General features: G+C 35.8%; 1 protein-coding gene across 1 annotated transcript in view; it reads right to left on the reverse strand.

The window, feature by feature from the left end:
- fat1b (FAT atypical cadherin 1b) overlaps window positions 1–20450 on the reverse strand; it is a 78266-nt gene that overhangs the window by 44306 nt on the left and 13510 nt on the right. Inside the window, exons 5-13 of the mRNA XM_056472643.1 lie at window positions 20162–20372; window positions 18914–18976; window positions 17891–18030; window positions 14297–14572; window positions 13983–14193; window positions 7695–11753; window positions 4894–5090; window positions 4572–4725; window positions 656–889 (exon numbers count right to left, since the gene is read on the reverse strand). Coding sequence (XP_056328618.1) covers window positions 656–889; window positions 4572–4725; window positions 4894–5090; window positions 7695–11753; window positions 13983–14193; window positions 14297–14572; window positions 17891–18030; window positions 18914–18976; window positions 20162–20372 — 5545 coding nt within the window. The remainder of the gene's footprint in view (window positions 1–655; window positions 890–4571; window positions 4726–4893; window positions 5091–7694; window positions 11754–13982; window positions 14194–14296; window positions 14573–17890; window positions 18031–18913; window positions 18977–20161; window positions 20373–20450) is intronic.

Raw genomic sequence — 20450 nt, forward strand, 5'->3', positions numbered from 1 at the left:
AAATGTAAAAAAATATGCTTAAACTTAACTTAAAAATATAGTTGAAACCTGATTAATTTATTAAAATAAGCTAAAGTAACATAAAAAACAAAAAAAATGAATTGTTAGCCATATCATTTTGTACAGTGTGGAAACCATTATGAAAAAGATGTTTTTCCAGGACCCTAAAGGCCAGGTAATGTATAAATGAATGGCCGAAGAAGGTTTCTGTTTTTACTTAATGGTGTTGTGTAAATGCGATAAAAATTATTAAAATGTCACAAACAAACAGCAATTCTTAAGGTGCCATGAAAATAAAACCTGATCTGAACTTTCCCCACAAGGCAGAAAAGTTCAGATTGTCTGAATTAGAGCGTGGACCACTGTGAGAAAGTAATTGGTACCTTCACAGGGAGCTAAGACAATCGTGTATGAGAAGATTATATTCAATTGTTCTGTAGTCAGGGAAAGCTGCATGCTGAGTGGAGATGAGAGTAATGAAATGGCACACAGAGCAAAAGATGGCACAGACTAATAACTACTGATGCTTCAATCAAGATACACACTATTGGAAGCAATGATTGTGCATCTACTGCAACTAATCGTTCTTCATGATGGTTTGAGGCAATTTGCACAAACAAGGTTACCAAAAACCAAGTTTAAAAGTTGTTCATACCGTTATCTGCGTCGAAGGCCTCCAGTCGTGCCACGTATGTTCCAGGTTGTGTATTCTGATAAATGCTTACACGATGTGGGTCAGATGTGAATTTGGGTGAGTTGTCATTTACATCTTCAACTGTGATGAGCAAAGAAGCTTGGCAGAAGTGATTGTCTTTGTCTACTGCACGCACAGTTAGGTTGTACACATCTGTAACCTCTCTATCCAGAGTTGCCAGTGTTCTCACTGCACCTACAAATAAAAATCAAACAATATTTAGGATCGGCACTTTATATTTGTGAAATATATATATATATATATATATATATATATATATATATATATATATATATATGCAAATCATGAATGTTGAAAGGGCTGTTCTCTAACAGGATAGCTGAAATAGCCAATGAGAGCAAGAGCAGCAAATGAATGCTGCATGCTTTCATATTGATATTTCATATCAGGGTGTCCGTGAGGTCTTAAAAGACTTAAAATGTTTTAACTTCAAAAACAAAATTTTAGGCCTTAAAGTCTTAAATTCACTGAAATTTTGTCTTGTAGGTCTTAAATAATTGTAAACAGGTCTTAATTTTCCTTTGTCTATAAAAAGCTACACAATCGGGCCAACATGTATCTAGTTACCAACAATCCATCTCAATAGAACTTTTAACATAACTCAATTTATAACCCTATTTACCAATATGGTTTAATTATCATCCTTACAATAATGTTTGTTTAAAAGTTTTTGTATTTAAAGTCCATATATGGTAAGGACACTGACCTGGACAGACTGTTGTGTGTACATTTAGTGTATTATAGTTTTTAAAGATTTGTATGTGATATGTGTATGCATATACAACTAGGGCTTGCTTGTTTTGGCAATTTATTTTTAAAAAATAATTTCTTAACTTGTGGAGTTAAGAAATAGCTTATTATAATATAATATAATATAATATAATATAATATAATATAATATAATATAATATAATATAATATAATATAATATAATATAATATAATATAATAAAAAAAGGCCTGTATAAGTCTGAAATTGAATTTATAATGGTCTTAAAAAGGTCATAAAAAGTCTTAAATTTGACTGTGAAACCTGCAGAAACCATGACTATGCAGTTGTGTATTCATTGTAAAATCAAGGTAGCCACGGGGTCTTAAAGTCTTAAAATGTCTTAAATCTCAAAAACTAAATTTTAGGCCTTAAAAAGTCTTAAATCTACTGAAGTGCTGTATTAAAATCTCTAAAAAAATGTTTAATAGCTCTTAATTGACCCATTCTGGCCATTAACACCTATACAATCACCAACAATCCATCTCATTAACACTTATCTTTTTATTTAAAAAATAGCATTTAATTACTTTCCTTACAGTACTTTACCTTATTTGCTTAAAAGTTCTTCATTTTTTTACTGCTGGGGGGATACTGACCTGACCTATATTTATTATTATTAAATTATTATTATTGTAGACTGAGGTAATTGACAGCTATGTTTTGTTCTATTCTTGGTAAGGGTTATAGGGTTTGTGAATGGATATTTTTTTTAATTAATTTGAAAAAATAAATAAATAAAATTATTATTTTTGTATTAATGTATTACATTTTTATAATTTTTTGATAGATCAAGTGAAAATATTTTCTAACTGGGATATTAAAAAGTCCATAGCATTTAGCCCTGTTTAGGTCTAAATTTTAATCATAATAATCTTAAAAATGTCTTAAAAGAAATCCTAAAAACGGATTAAAATACAACCAGATATATATTTTTTTATAATGTTATGTCTCCTTTTTTGTATTTCACTGCAGAAAAGAACACTAGCAGAGCCTTTTGATGTTATTCACATTCCTCCATCTTTGTATTTTCACTGAGATCTTGTGTCTTGGGTATTACAACTGTAAAATCATCACTACAATAGACCATTTTCACTATCTGGATTTCTCAGCATGGGAAGTCATCATAGATGGGTACACCTAGAGAGCAGGGAATGGCAATGTACTACAAATAATTGTTTGCATTCCAATTTGCTCAAATAAAAAAATGAAAAACTCTACAATAGTATTTTCACAACTTTCCAAAAAAAAAAAAATAGGGATTGTTTGGGACTGATACCGGCAGCAAGCAAAGAGAACAATGTCAAATGTACTGTCCCACCCATTGAGATGCATTAGAGCACCTAGCGTAACAAAATATGATATAATACAAATGCTTATTTTAAATGTTTACAAATTTGAAAAATTCTAGAATTTAAAGGTGTGGGCCACTATGATATCATATTTTAAACGATAGTTGATGTGTAATGTAGCTGTGTGAACATAAATAACATCTCTGAATGTACTGTAATACGCTTAAAGTTCAATACAAAGGGATACATTGGCTTTTACAGTTAGCATAGCAAAGCCTACAGTGAATATTTGGAGACTACAAAAAATACATCCAGGCTAGTGAGATCACAAACGCTTCAGGTTACGTGCATTCACCACTAGCATAAACCCCATGCAGCGAAGGGGCTTGGCAAGAGGCGCTGTAACGTTATAGCAGAGAAAGCTAAAATGTGATCCAAAGGCTGCTGCTTCTATAGAGCTTGTTCTGTTTCTGTATTTGGGCTTCAGGACACGACACAAATAGAGAAGGGCTTACAGTTTAATTTTAATTATGTTCCAGAGAATTATAAAAAATATTTATAGCTAGCATTTGATAAAGGATCCAGATCCAGAATCTCTCCCAATTCAGTGCAGGCTTCGGCTAAAACTCATTAAAGAACTAGCAGCTCCAACCATAATAGACAAAGCTGTGGATTGTGAGCCACAACCTGTAAGTAATTTTGTTAAAATTGATCTATTACATGCACAGTTTCTAGCATTAACGGTATGTTGTAGCAAGGACGTAAACAAGGATGTAAACAATGGAAAATGCTGTTTGGCAGCGTTAACATTTTAGCTACAGTTTTATATTTATCCATCAAACTGATGTAAACATCCACAATCTTCACCAGCACTGCAGTGTCTCTCTATGCAGCCACTTTCCATGTGTTTTACACCTCAAATAATGAATTTGCAAAAGATATGTGAACGTTTCATATTACTTACACATGCTTATAATCCGAATAAATAAAAGACACTTGTCAGATTTTATTTTAGAGAGCAGACGTAAGGTTCAGCTGTTTCCTTTTCATTTTCTATCTGATTCAGTCTCAAACTGATACAGCTAACAGCTACTCTGACTTACAGTATTTACACAGCAGAGGCACAGCGTATGCTTTTAGAGGCGTGGCGCTTTTCCTGGTGAGGTGGAGCCCATACGCAAATCACAGCACATTATGCTAGCTGACCAATCAGAGCCTCTTGAGGGTGGGCCTTTTGGATGAACTGTGAAATTTGACGTTTTCATGTTAGCTAAGTAGCAGTATATAATCAAAGTAAGATTTATGAAAAAATAGCTTGATCTTTTACAAATAAAGCATGAGCACACATTGCTTTGCATCTTATAAACGCAACCAAGCCTTAAAAAATACACTCTGGACTACCCCTTTAAGATGCTTATGACAATTGAAACGAACAGTATAATCACCATCTTGTTAAAAGGGTCAATCTGCTAGTCCAAATAGTCTAGCATGAGATTTCTGTGGATTATTATGTTACAAATAGTCAGTGATGGACAGATTTTTTACACCAGTTTTGTACATATAAATGCATATCTACTTTTTTCCCTGCTGCTGTCACGTTTACCTTTAGAACAGTATGTATGGCAAAAATCTCTATTCAATTTTAACTATTGACACTTTAAAGTCAGTAGCAATAAGGCTTGAAAAAGGCGAAGGAGTGATCAATGAGTCAGCGCCATTATGTCCTTGAATAAGACACACTTTAGATTGCTCTGGATAAAAACGCAGACTATATATTTCCGCTTTGTTCATTTTACCTGTCTCGCTATCAATTGTAAATGATTCAGCTCCACTGCCGCTTAGCTGGTACGTGATTTCTGCATTTGACTGGATATCTGCATCAGCGGCTGAGACTTGAAGAATGTGTTTTCCGATGAGTACATCTTCGGGAACAGCTTGAGCATACACAACCTGAAAGCAAAAGTGGATTTCAGTTTAAACTGGCACTGCAGAAATGGGGGTCATTATCTAAAAATGAATATTGTGAGTATGTGCAATGTGTTTGAAATGTATTCATTAAAAGTTCCACGCAGGGTCCAGAATAAAGAGCTCAAGGGCTAATGAATAAACACATCATGCCTTCTCACAAACAGGACTGTTGTCATTTGCATCCAGGACAGTGATCTCTACGGCCGCCTTTGCCACAAAGGTTCCATCGGTGGCTGTGATGTTTAAAAGATAGAAATCTCTCTCCTCCCTGTCCAGGGTTTTGCTGACAGCGACCACCCAAACACCATCTGTGTGCTTCACATCAAACAGGCCCTGTGGGTCTCCACCTGAATACATTAAAACAAGCTAAATATACTTTGCTCAAATCAGAAATATTTAATAAGTGTATTAGCAGTCAAATCATCATGTATTTAGCATCATTTCAATAGCTTGGGGATTCATTGTATTTCTAGCTGCATACAAGACACTAATCAGTCGATGTGATGAAACTGAGGACAATAACAAGATGCTCTGAATATCTCTAATCAGCGTTGGTATAATACCGAACACTCATATACATATCATATATTATTCATAACATCCAGCAATTGAGCTTGTGGCATTAGTGCTGTAATTTCTTTGCAGACTGTTTAAAGGTTAATAAACACCTCAGTAAATTGTCATGCTGGAATGCAAATACCAGTTTTCTTTAAAGGGTTAGTTCACCTTAAAATGAAAAAGAATCCTGTTTTTTATATTACACTGAGGCCCCATTTACACTAATACGTTTTAGTTTTAAAATGCTTAAGTTTTGGTACAATTACGCCTTCCGTCCACACTACTCAAGCCCCAAAAACTGAGCGTTTTGAAAACGCTAAAGAGACCATTTTCATTTTAAAATGCTACTGCTCCGTGTCCGTGTGGATGGAGTAAAACGAAGATCTGATTGGGCTTTTTCTCAATATTATGTGGATAAAGTTCAATCTTGCATCCTTTTCTTCTAAGTTCAGACTTCACAAGTTTAATATGGAAAACAAACTCCTGAAAACACGTCAGGTAAATCTTCAAAGGGAAGTGATCTTTATAATGTCATTAGCTATGTTTCCTTTTAACTTTTAATTTTAACTTAACGGACAGCAAAAATGTTGAGGCGTCATGAAGTTACTTATTTAATATGACCGTCATCCCATGAGCCTATAACCTATAAATAGCCGATAAAGTATAGAATACACAAGACATGTCACTCGTATAGTTTTGAATGGGGAAAAGTGTAAAGGTCAATATGGCAAATGAAGCCCCGTCTACTAGTACAGGAACCAATCATCGATCGATATAGACTGAAGTTTCTCCAGGGGAGAAACTCGGACCAGACGTCTGCTTTTACAACAGATTGGTGGTCAACAAACACACTGGAATCTCAGCGAATACTTGCTTCACAGACATAAAAAATATATTCACATATGGCCTGAAATCTGTACTTTTAAATGTACCAACTACTCTTGAAAACAAAAGTTTTTTGGTTTTGTAATCTGTAAGAAACGAACGCAAGGCACAGTCTGTCCTGTCAAATGCACATCACATGACAGAAATTACCCAAACGAACATGTAAACAAAGAGTCACTTTCATTTCTGGAGGAGATTCGGCATCAATACCAAGTTTTAAGTTACTTCAGAAGAGCAGTGCGATCAGATGATTATTAACCAGAGGATGATAATGTGCAAGATGACCATAAATGAGGTTGTTGTTGGGATCTCTTTCCTTTCGAGTGTGCATGCACTAGCTTGGGCAACCTGAAAATATGCCAATTTTGTTTGATTCAGACGTTTAGAAATGAAACCTATGAGACTGTTGTTGTTTCGGTTTATTGGTGATTCCAAATCTGAATTGTAATCATAATCTTGGCAAACAGTTTTGAAGAATTTGATGGTTCCCCATTCAGACAGAATGACTGAGCATACAGCCCGAGAGGCGTTTCAAAGATGGCCACTGAGTGAAATGACTTTCCGTAAAGGGACTTTGCTACAACTGCCTCGTTTAGTTTATTGAAAAATACGAAACATATTCTGTCTCTTTTGCTGAATTTCGGTTTTAATAATCAATAATTGTCTTTATAAAAGTATAAAGTACAATATGTTTATACAATATAGGAAATAAAGGCAAGCAATCAGTCAATATGCAGAATCAGTGCACGTGGTTACATTAATATATTAACTTATCTTTGCGCTCAGCCAAAACACGTCACCTGAGAGCAAGTAATAGATTCAAAAGACCAAAGAGTCATTAGAGAGATAGAGACGATATGAATTAAATATCACGTTTAACAACTATAGTGAGATGAGGTCCAGCGGTAGATCCTTGATGAACTGTCCGACGTGCGCTGCTCTCACCTGGGGAGGTTCCAGTGTGTGTGTGGTCACATGATGTGTGTTTTCAGCATTGTAGTGTGGACAGAGAGCCTTTCAGAAATGCTAGGTGAAACGCCAATGTGTACATGGATTGTTTTCATTCTTAAACACCATTTTAAAAGTAAAACGTATTAGTTTAAACAGGGCCTGAAACACTGGGGAGGTTTTTCCTTAGTTTTCTAATGCTTTTCTTTGTAGGTGTTTTGGCATGCGTGTGTGTGTAATTCATATTGTTAGATATCATCAAGTTGTCAGTATGGGTTTGTGTAATTCATGCTGTAAAGCACAAAACAGTATCTTCAAGTTTTGTTTATGACAGATGTTATTTTGTAATGCCCTATTACAAAAACACACTGTTTTGGTGATACTAATTAAATCATCTGCTTGTTTTTAACTTTTTTGATTTTGTTACATTTAATTTTATCGTGGGAAAAAGAGCAGTGCATACTACTTAAGAAAACAGGGTTTAAACACTTCAAGTGGCAGTATATTAAGACACAGATTAAACTATTACTCTCTTTCACTTGTCAACATGGATGGTATACCTGTGATGAAGCAGTTGAACCTCCTGTTGACCTCCTCGCTGTCAGAATCAACATAGCTGAGAATGGTTACAACTGTGCCTGGTGTAGATTCATCTTCTCTCACAGCGCCTTTAAAAACTGCTTCAGTAAATAACGGAGGGTTGTCATTTGTGTCCACAACTGTCACTTCTACAACAGTAGTGCCTGTCATCTGTAGCCCTTGGGCTCTGTCTGTGGCCACCACTGTGATTAGATATTGGTCTGTCTTTTCCCTGTCTATTTCCGTGAGGGTGGTTATCCAACCCGTCTCGCTGTTCACTGAAAACAACTGGAGAACATCGGGGGGCTGCTGATTTTCATGCAGAGCATACGTGATCTGGCCATTCAGCCAAGAATCCAAATCCGTTGCCTTAACCTGTACTACAGAAGTCCCTTTTGGCAGGTTTTCAGCAATATACGACTGGTAGCAGAAGGACTCAAATTGTGGGCTGTTATCATTGACATCCTTGAGATGGACACTAACATCTATAGTTGAGATAATTTCCATCTCATCTTTGACATCTCGAACTTGCACTGTGAGATGATAGCATTTTATAGTTTCATAGTCTAGTCGTTTTGTGAGTATAAGCTTTCCAGTTGTGCTGTCAATAGCAAAGACATTATGTTTGTTACTCTCTGGGGTGTTCCCTCCAACAAGGCTGTAGATCACAGAAAGCTCATTTTCAGCTTGGAAGATATCCATCTCAGTTCCGACAGCCAGATCTTCTGAAAGCTCCAACCACAGCGATGGCTCGGCAAGCTTTGGGATTGATGTTTCAGGGGGAACTATTCTAATTGAAACAGGAATAATAGATTGCTTTGGTGGGCTTCCAGAATCTTTAGCCTTCACAAAGAAGGAATACAGGCCATTTTCCAGTCCAATTAGACTTTCTTTTGTGACAATCGCACCACTAAGTGGATGAATTTCAAAGTGGTCTATATCAGAGTCAATAGCGTATACGATATCGGCGTTACTTCCCTCATCTTCATCTACTGCTGTTGTTTTGATTACTGTTGTACTGCTAGGAGCATCTCTTGGCACAGTAACTTTATATTCTGAATGCTTGAACTTGGGTGAATTGTCATTCTCATCAGAGAGAATTACAATGACATTACAAAAGCCTAATCGACCACCGCCATCTTTAGCCATTAAACTGATTTTAATTATTTTCTCTTCTGGGTTTTCTCTGTCAAAGCTCTCTACTGTGTGAATCTGTCCATCTTCATTGATGTTAAATTTATCCCTGGCGATATCATTCATAATGAAGAACGTCATTTGTCCATATATCCCTGGGTCCTCGTCAATGGCTTCAACTTGTCCGACAAGCGTACCAACTGGAGAGTTCTCAGCAAACTCAATAAGATACTCGTCCTGAGTAAATGATGGGTTGTGGCTATTTTCACCCATCACATAGATGTTTGCTTCAGCGCTAGCACAGAAAACCCCATCAGTCACTGACAGAATCAAGCTGTAGAAGTGCTTAAGAGATTGTCCACTGAGGTTGGCAATCACAATTTCTCCACTTAACGCATCAATTGCAAAAATGTTGTTGTCATTTCCTGACAAAATGGCGTACTCGAGATTACTGCTACCATGGCTGTCAGCATCAAATGCTTTAACACAGGTCACTAGCTGCCCTGGAGAAGAAATCTTCCTTATGGTGGCATTATAAAGCTGTTGTGCAAAAATAGGTGGGTTGTCATTTAGATCTGTTATATATATGGTCACTTGGACCTCAGCAGACAACTGAATTGCCCCACCGTCAACAGCTTTTACAATCAGAATATGCTGAGATTGGGTTTCATGGTCAAGTAGTCCTGCAGTCCAAATAACTCCACTCTCAGCATCTATTCTGAAGTGATCCGAAGTCGATCCATCCTTTTCATGTAGTTTATAAAACAATATAGCATTGCTTTGTGCATCAGGGTCCATAGCTACCGCTTGCAGAACAGAGGTTCCAATTACAGCAGATTCAGAGATGCTGATACTATACGCTGCTGTTTCAAATTTAGGTGCGTTGTCATTGACATCTTCCAATATAATATCTACAAAAACATTAGAGTTGGCCCCGGTCAGAGAATCTGTTGCCTGGATGCTCAACCGATATGCTGGATGAGCCTCATAATCCAATGGCTTGATGACTTCAATGAGTCCAGAGTTAAAATGAATGTCAAACTGACTGAATGGGTTTCCCCCACTGATGCTGTAGACAGTACGAGGTCCTCCGGATTGATTGGCTACAACTTGGAGTATAGATGTACCTACTAGCACATTCTCAGGGATTTCTATCTTGTAAAAAGGTCTTTCAAATATTGGTGTGGCTTTGCTCACCACTGAAATAACAACCTCTGCATTTGAGAACAGTGGTGGTTCACCTCCATCTTGCGCAGTGATGTTAATGACATACTTGCCAATGCTTTCCAACTCAAGAGGCCTCTTTAAAGATATTTCTCCAGATGGGTTCACCTGAAAATATTTATCATGACCTTTCAAGTAGTATGTAATCTCTGCATTTTTGCCAATATCTCTGTCCACAGTGGTCACCTTCCCAAAAACTGAACCCACAGTTTGGTCAACCTGTACAACCGCATGATAGGGTTGATCTACAAAGAATGGGGCATTATCATTCACGTCCTCAACTTGCACTCTCACAAGCACGTGGGCAGTTCCATTTAACTCTGGCTCTTTTATTACCTTCACAATGATTTCAAACAAATCCTGTTCCTCTCGATCAAATGGGATGCCCGTAGAGAAAAGCACTCCTGATGTGCGTCCTATTTCAAATTTACTGTTAGGGTTGAGAATAGAATAAAACAAAGGCTCGTTGACTCTATTTCCAACTACAGAAAGAACTGTCAGGGTTTTCTTTTCTGTTGAGTTTTCTTGCACATGAGCGGTGAAAATGTCCTGCCTGAACTTCAGATTGTGACTTTTATTATCTTTAACATTGACTTTCACAGTTGCAGACCCAATGAAACTTCCATCAGAGACTTGGACTGTCAATCTGTACCTACTCCGCAGCTGTGTAGCATTTTGTACAAAAATATCACCAAAAGTTGGATCCAGCTGGAATTTGTTCCCTATGTTGCCATCCACAATTTCAAAACGTAGATTGTTTCCTGGCAGCAAGTCCTCATCTGTTGCCTTTACTGTTATCACTTTAACACCTTTATAGGTCGGAAGGAGGAGAGTTGCCTCGTATGAACCCTGAGTGAATTTGGGAGCGCAGTCATTAATGTTAATGATGTGTATAGTCACATTGGCAGTGTCTTGAGCAAACAAACGTGGGTTCCCAGTGTCATGAACTTGTACTCTAAAGTTAAATGTCCGTCTCTGCTCATAATCCAGGATGCTGAGAGTTTGAATCGCTCCAGTCCTAGAATCGATGGAGAAATAGTTACAAGCAAATGGCTCCATAATCTGATAGACAAGTCTGGCATTTGAGTGCTGGTCAGCATCTGTTGCACGAACAACAAGCGGAGCTTTCTGAGAGGTCAGGACCACACTTCTGATGATGGCCGACTCGCTGATGAAGCCAGTATATTCAGGTTGAGTGAAGACAGGAGCATTGTCATTTTCATCGTTTAAATAAATGTTTACTGTGACACTGCTTGACATTTCAGCCATGTCTGTTCCCTGCACAATCAGTCTATATGATGAAAGTGTTTCAAAGTCCAGCTTTTTCCTTGTGATGACCGCACCAGAGTTTGGATTGATGTCAAACACGCCTTTCTCATTTCCCTCTATGATTTGATAGAAAACTGTTGATTGACTGAAGGCTGAGACTAAAGTTACAAAACTTCCAACAGGAACATTTTCACTGACTTCAGCTGATATAGAATTGATAGGGAACTTCGGCTTGGTGTTATCTGAGATAGTGACTGTGATCCTGACAGCCGTAACTGCACTGAGCGAAGGTTCTCCTTTGTCTGAAGCTTTTATTATCAATTCATACTGGTCTCTGGTCTCACAATCAAGTTCTCTTGCAACTGTTACAATGCCTGAGGACTGATCAATGATGAAGGAATTTCCATGATTTCCTAACCATCAGAGAGAGGGGAAAGGTAAGAAACAGAGCAATATAATAATTTCATTGTCTCTCACTGGCAACTGCTGTAAAAGGTACATAAATACACTGCAGGACTGTGTGATATATATACAATCACCAGCCACTTTATTAAGTGCTCGCATGGCAGCAATTGAATGGATTTGGGCATTTAGAGAGGCATTTGGACAAGGCAATCTCCCAAACTGTGAACTGAGCATCAAAATGAGGAAATATGTTGATTTAAGTTACACTAGGGCTGTTTCTATTGGTTCCACACTATGCTATTTTCGACCCACATAAACGAAGCATTTTAAAGCACTGAAGACCCCATTTTCTGGTGTTTAAATTAGATGGACTAAAATACAGATTTATGAAAATGGAGCAGTGGCTGTCCATAATCACTCTCTGACAGGTCTTCTGGACTATTACATATCGTTCCCTGTTTTTTCAAGCACCTCTCATACGTAACCGGTAGGCAGCTAGTATGAATGCTTGCAAACTATGTGAATGATCATGTGCATTTTAAGGTGTATAGTGTTGACAGAGATTCTTTTTCTAAAATACAGCACAATATGCTAGTCTGGACAAAAAGTGAATCATTTTCATTCTTAATTCCATTCTTTAAAATGAAAACCCATTCATGTAAATGTGGCCTTTAAATGTGGCATAGTTGTTCATGACAATTAGGTTGATCTGAGAATTTCAGTGTTGAGTATTCCTTGATAATGCCAGAGGTCATAGGAAAATGGCTACACTGGTTTGAATTGATAGAAGTTTTTCAAACATGAAAGTTATCCACATACAGTTGATTAAATAATATTGAACATGTCACCATTTTTCTCAGAAAATATATTTCTAAAAGTGCTGTTCACTTTTGCACTAGATGCCAGTAACAACCAAAGTAATCCAAACATACTAAGAAAACAAAACTAATCATTTTAGAAATTAGGTTACATATAATAAAATTAAATGATACAGTGAAGTAATAAACACAAGAAGAAAGGAAGATGTAAAACTGCACGGAAAGCCCAGACTTGCAGTAGTTAGAAAGCACCTTAACCCCCCTCAATGTAAATTATTATTAGCTGCTTCAGTTCCAACCCCTGCATTTCCAGGATGATAAAGATGAAACCAGGGTGGACATTTTAGCAAGACAATGATCCCAAATACAGCACAGGAATCTCAGCTGGATTCAGAAAAATAAAATAAATCTGCTAGGATGGCCCAGCTGATAACCTGAAGAATCTGTTGTCTTAGGAAATAATTCACACCTGAGAAATGCATGCGACTCCATTCTCCATACAAGATGCATCTTGAAGCTATAAAAATACACACTGCAAAAAATGCTTTTCTTACCTAGTTTCTAGTCCAGATATCTAAAAAATCTCAAATCAAGATGCATTTTCCATGCACGTAAAAAATATTGTCTTGTTTTATGAAATAATGTGTCAAAATTGAGTGAGTTTTTCTTTAAAACAAGCAAAATCATCTGCCAATGGAGTAAGAAAAATAATCTTGATTTTGATTGAAAATAAGAATATTTTGCTTACCCCATTGGCAGATTATTTTGCTTGTTTTAAGGAAAAACTCATTCAATTTTGTAATATTAATTACAAAAGGCAATAAGTTTTGCTTGTCTAGAAAATGCTTCTATTCAAGAATATTTAGATATTTGAACTAGAAACAAGATAAAAAAAATAAGAAAAGCATTTTTTGCAGTGCATTTTAGTAATTCAGTACTTTCTCCTTGCGTCATCCCAATGTTAATACACATAACATAGATTTTAAAAAACTTATTTGTTTAGATTGTGTTTTTAAACCAAAATTTTGGTCAATTTCATGTCAACAGCACCTTTATAAATATATTTACCAGTAAAAATCATGATGTGTTCAATACCTAGTTTACCTGCTCTATACTAAAATGCTATCCACAGTCACCAAATCCCAAACCAATTGAAAACTCTTGGGATGTGGTGGACATTCACATCATGGATGTTCAAACAACAAATCTCCATTAACAATGGATGCCTTGTACATCTACAGTATATGGACAAATGTGTCCAGCACTATGTTGAATCTATGCCACATAACATAAGCCTGTTCTTACTTCAGAAGGTGGTCCAGGCTTATAATGCAAAAGTTAAGCACCCAATAAAGTTTCCAGTGAGTGTATATAAAAATAGTAATTAGTATGGCTTGATAGTGCGAAGCATAGTTGTACCTGAATCTATGCTGTAAAGGATTTCAGCATTAAAGCCCTTGTCTTTGTCCAAAGCAGTGACCTGTAACACAGATGAACCAATCGCAGCTGTCTCAAACACACGGGCAGCATACTGAGAGCTAGTGAACCACGGTGGATTGTCATTACTGTCCTCCACGTTGACGATTACTCTCACAACATTACTCTTCACAGGCACACCTTGATCCCTAACCTGGAATAATATGATGTAAAATAAACAGCTGGTAAAATATTAAGCAGGGTTATTATTTGGAATACTTAATGTAGAGGATAAAAATGATTATACATAGACTTACCATTACAGTGAGGATGTGTCTGTGCATGGTTTCATGGTCGAGTTTTTCAGCGGTGTACAGAAAGCCTGTTCCAGGATCAAGACGAAACTTTTTCAGACTAAATAAGTCCGTGCTGCTTAACAGCGTATAGGATAATTTGTTGTTCTCGTCTTTATCTGTTGCATTTATTTCCAGTATCTTCATGCCAGGCTGAATTTCCTCTGGAATACTTATCTCATATTGGTTTTGGCTAAACTTGGGACGGTGTTCATTTGTGTCAAGAACTTGAATTATGACCTGTTGAACAAAGCAAAATTGCTTTTAAGAAAGTACTCTCTCCAATCAAAATGTCAGCATATTTCCAAAACTCTAAATGCAAGCGCATCGTAAAGGATTCTGCACTGTTTTCTGAAGGATGCACAGTTACTCAAGCAACAAGAACATAAGGACACCCAGTACATATTATTTGATCTGAGACGCAAATTTTTGAAAGCCTGTAATTCTTACAGACTCTGAAAAAAGCCCACAAGTATGAAGCCCATTATGGGATGACAAACAGTACGGACTGCAATCTCCCAGAGGGCATGCTCTCTGCAACAGGAGAGACAGACTGAGGGCTGAAACGGAGCTCTCTTTTAAAACATTACTCCCTCTCACATCATTCTTTGCCTCTGGGCCTGCTCACACTGATGGATGAGTCTCGCACTGTGACCTGATAAGGCTGGCTGGCTTGGCTGATACATGCAGGTATCGCCCAAGGAGAGGTATGTTCACGCCATGACAAAAGGACAAAGGGAACCGTACATTAGAAAGACAGCAGATTTCAGCCAACTGCATGCAACAGGATCGCAATATGCAGGTGACAGTGTGCATTCCGGCTAGATGAGTTATCATGTTTTTGACATGAAATTTTATATGTTCTATTGTGATTAAATCTGATCTTACTATATGAAACATCACTTGTAGCAGGACAAGTGTGTAAAAGAGATGCAACTTAGGATTGAAGACTTGGTCATTCTTTGGTATGTGGGTAACACTTTACAGTAAGGTTGTATTAGATAACATTAGTGAATTCATTAGTTCATTAGTTACTTTGTTAATAATAACTCAACATTTACACATGTGTTAGTAAATGTATTAGTTAACATGAACTAATGGTAAGTAATCACTGTTTTACATAGTAAAATGTATAACGATTAAATATGCCTCCCTAAAAACACCCAGTTAGATGTTACAGACAACTATAACAAGCGACACAAACAGCACCACGGCAGATGCACTCTCTCTCTCTCGAGAGAGAGAGAGAGAGAGAGAGAGAGAGAGAGAGAGAGAGAGAGAGAGAGAGAGAGAGAGAGAGAGAGAGAGAGAGAGAGAGAGAAATGCACAGCACCATCGCAGCGTGACGCAGCTGTCTCTTTTCAAAAGAAATTCGAAGGCTCCTTCAAACGGCGCCTCAAAACGCGTCCTTCGTTTCCTAGGTAATTAAGGACAAAACCGGTGGATCCTTTGCATTGGTCGTCCATTATTTATTAACGTTTTGATTGAAAGTCCAACTTTGAGAAATTTTTGAGCTGATATCCGTGATTTTTGCAGTCAGTCAGAGCAAACCATAATATAACGGACTCCTATTGAACTGTACTGTGTAAAAGAAGAGCAACCACTAAACAAGAATAACATGAGCTCACGCGCGCCCTCTTCAGTGCAGTAGAGCTACTGCCCGCCTCACCTCATGTCTTTTCAGTGCAACTGTATGTCAGATTCTAACACCAAATAAGTGATAGACATACGTGAAATACATTACCTTTTATATGGAAAGTGAGGACATATAATAAAAATGTCTACAATGTATAAAAACATTTGAATAAATCATTACATTGGTAGCATACACTGAGTGAGCAAAAAAGGCAGGCTTAAGTCAGTTTGTAAGGGATTGCGCAATCTAAAATGAGGCAGAGCTCGGCCTCATCTCATTTCCTACGCTGTAATTAAACAGGAAATACACAAAATACAGCAATTTTGATCATAAAAATTATTGAAATCATTTGAATCATACTGAAATTGCATTTATAGCATAGATCAGGACAAATATTTATTTTATCATTTATACATCTAATGAGGCAGGTGAGGATAATGACAGGTAGGGCACTGCCTCATATGCCTTCCCTGACCGCACATCTCTTGTTAATGTAAACTTTTAATGTAAACAAATATAGTAATGTGTTAATGCATTAGTTAAGATGAACAAATAATGAACAATGACTCAGGTTTAGCACTACACAATTTTCAACTTACATGTTATTAATGTTTGTAGACTTTTTACTAACATTATTTATCACTGACAAAGCTCATTGTTTCTTTTTCAATTTACCTCAACTTAATTTCTCTAGTTAGTACAACATAATTATTCTATTTAAAACAATATAATATCCTAAATCAAACCACAAGTGCTTCAGGGTTAATTAGTGTGTCAGTGCTCTTTGGGTACGGGATTCATGAAGATAAACAATAAAATCATAAGTCAAAGCCACTCAAAGTGTAAAAAAATTTTAAAGAACTTTTCGAGTGCCTTAGGCTTATGATTTTGTTGTTTAACATAATATCCTAGTTTATACAACTTAATTTTACTAGTTATTGCAGCTTAATTTTTCTAGTAAACAACTTATTTTTTGTACACTGTAAAAAAAATATTGCTGCCTTATTTTTTTTAGTTGAATCAAAGGGACTTTTCAAGTCATCTCAACTTGCATCAATCAAACATTGTATAACAATTCAACAACTTTGTATAAGTTTTTTTTTTTTATTGAAACATGATTAACTTATTAAAATAAGTAAAATATTAAAATAAAATTAACCCAACTTACTTTTACAGTTCATATAACTTTTTTCTAGTTACCCCAACTTATTTTTACAGTTCATACAACTTTTTTCTAGTTGCCCCAACTTATTTTTCTAGTTCATATAACTTTTTTCTAGTTGCCCTGACTTTTTTTTCTAGTTCATATAACTTTTCAAGTTACCCCAACTGAACTTTCTTGTTCATACAACTTAATTTCTCTAGTTAGTTCAACTTAATTTTTGTAGTCCATACAACAATTTTTTTTCTAGTTAGTGCAACTTTTGTAATTATGTAATGCTGAACAAAGTAATTTTTCACTATTAGTTGATGTTAATTAATGCATTAACTAACACATTGATATACATTATGCTTGGTTAATTAATGCTTAACAGATGTCTTCATTGTTAATTCATGTTAACTAATGCATTAACTAGTGTTTACTAATACAACCTTATTTTAAAGTGTTACTGATAGATTCAAAGTTCAAGACATTGAGCATTTAAAAACAATTTAATGATATTTATTACATTTTCTGATTACACTGAATCTGATATTCATTGTGAGCATGTAATCTTGTTTATTTTAAACTGTCTATGCAATTTGAGCAGTGATGGGGTGTATAGGTCATTCTAACCAGCAAAACAATTATACTGTCACAATGCAGAACCTCGCGTATACAAGGCAAGACAAAGATGTGCATCTCTACATCCATTATTCAGCCGATACACTTTTATAAATGCATGGGCAATTTCTTGGTAAGTGCTATTAAAGAAAAACACCTGAGTGCTGATAGATCTTGTTCCATCTGTTGCTTCAACAGTGAGGTTATAATTTGACTGTCGTTCAGCATCTAGTGCTCCAGCAATGATGATTGTGCCACTCGCCTTCTCCACGTCAAAACGGCTGTCAGTGCTTCCACCTGTTAGTACCAACACAGACAGCGGCCGCATATTAATGCTGTTCACTAACGAGTGGGATTTTTGCATAATGTATCATTTGCATTAGCTGTTAAAGTAGCAAACATTCAAAGAAAGTAATCATTATGCAAGATCTCCTCCACAGAATATAAATTCAGAGGTCTTTTGGTAGATGTGAGAGAAAATAACACTGAAAAAAAATTAAACTACTGTACTGTGTCTTTCATTCAAAGTACATTTTTGTATTGGATTCATTGAAAAAATAAGATGTCTGATTATAACCAGTTTTATTCAATTTGCCTTAAAGCAAAAAAAATAAATAAATAACCTCCTAGGTACACTTAAACTAATTTTTCTTAAAGTATATTTTAGCAGTTTTCACGTCATGTAACCACATGAAAAAGGTACTGTTTATGTGCTTTCAGTTTTAATGTATTTTTAATGTCTTACATTATATGTATTTATTATGGTTAAGTCCAAATTTAGTACAACTTTTGATTGTAATGATGTTAAGTCGAACCAAAAAGATTTAATTTATTCATCATCTATAAAAAAAAATTTTACCTCTTAGTCAATGTATATTATTTCCTTGAGCAGAATAAATATTTTGATTAATATTAAAATACATTTTTCATTTTCAACCAAGTCCAACTATAATTTGAGGGTAAATTATAAATAATAATAAATAAAATTTTAACGTTACAGTAATTTTTAGGTTGAGACAAAGCAAGATTCTACTTTGATCTAAGGTTTAAAAAGATAACATTTTAGAATAAAACCAAAGTTAAATTATATTTTGAGAAAAACTAAAGTATTTAGCTGTAAATACTTTTTTTACAGATTATAAGAAATCCAGAAGTCATAGTTCTGTTCATCAGCAGATACCTGCTGTACAGTTCAGGTCACAAGCCATCTGTAGGATGTGAAAAGCGTCTTTAACATGTGTGACTCCTTCATGAAGCAATGATAGAGAAAGAGAAAGAAAAGCAGAAGAAGCAGATAAGAATTAGGCAGAGGGGGAAAAAAGACAGTTGAAATCTGATTAGGACAAAATCAAAGCTCGGTTACTGAACATCGGCTGTCTGTGCATTAAACTTTATACAGATTAGAGATTAGGCAATTAGAAGGACTATTGATGATTATGAATTGTATTTATTCACTGTAAAAATGCTGGGTTCCACACAATCGATTTGTGTTGTGACAACATGAAGGAACTAGGTTAACTTATTAGGTTTTACAAATTTAAGTAGATTGAGCATATAACAATTAAGGTGCCCCCAAAAAAATCAAGAGTTTTGTTGTTTCAGCTTAATTTATATATATATCTATATATCTTATGATTCAGGCATATAGTAATGGTTACTATGTATGTTAATAAAGGCTTTATTAGCTCAACTTCATTGTGACCTAATCTAAAGTGAGGACAATTTATGCTTTATAAATCCCTTATAAATGGCAATTAATGGCTTGGTATCAAATAAACAATAATCTTTGCAATCTTATCTAAAAAATAAAATGACTGTAAAGTTTAAACATTGCTGAATAACAAGTTGAATAACAAGTGTCATAACCTGCAATTTGGTAAAAGGGGCTAATAATATTGAGCTTAAAATAAAAAAAATTAAAAACTGCTTTTATTCTAGCCAAAATAAAACAAATAAGACTTTCTCTAGAAGAAAAAATGTTATGAGACAAACTGTGAAAATTCCATTCTAATCCCATTCTCTGTAGATCCCACCTTCTCTTGGTTTATTATATTATGCCAGCATGTTATTAGTCAAACAATTTTTTAATTGTAGCTTTAGCAAGTATGCAAACAGGAAAATAATTCAAATATAGAAATCTTGGTCAGTATGTGTCCCTGAATTATATCATCATCATCATAAAATCGGAAAATGACTTTATTCTGAGGCATTTTTAAAACTGTTGGAAACCAGACAGTTGTTAGTAACTATTGACTTCTATAGTAAGAAATAACTGCTATTGTTACCATCAAATGTCTGATTGACTTTTTATTCTTTTACCTTTTTTTCCCCTTTCTGTTCATCCAAAGAAGTAAACTCATACGTGTTTGGAAGTGTTGCATGAACTATCCCTTTAAGACTGGTTTTAGAGCTTAAGGTATTTTTTTACCTTTGATAGTAAACCATACAGGAGAGTCAAGTGGCTGAGCGGTGATGACTCCCACCATATGGGCCACTGGATCGTTCTCCATCACAGAGAATGAGAGGGGAATCTCCTCAAAAGCCAGCGCTTGTTTAGCCAGCTTAGGCTTTGGAATCCACTCAATGTGCAACCGACAGATGGACGACTTTGAAGGCTTCCCATTGTCTGATGCTTTAATCTGCAAGAGAGCAGAGTGAATGTTTTGTGTTGTTTTTGACCTACTGTATAAGACGTGTAAAGAATACATTTTTAAAAG

The sequence above is a fragment of the Danio aesculapii genome, chromosome 14 (genome assembly GCF_903798145.1).
Source record: "Danio aesculapii chromosome 14, fDanAes4.1, whole genome shotgun sequence".
NCBI lineage: Eukaryota > Metazoa > Chordata > Actinopteri > Cypriniformes > Danionidae > Danio > Danio aesculapii.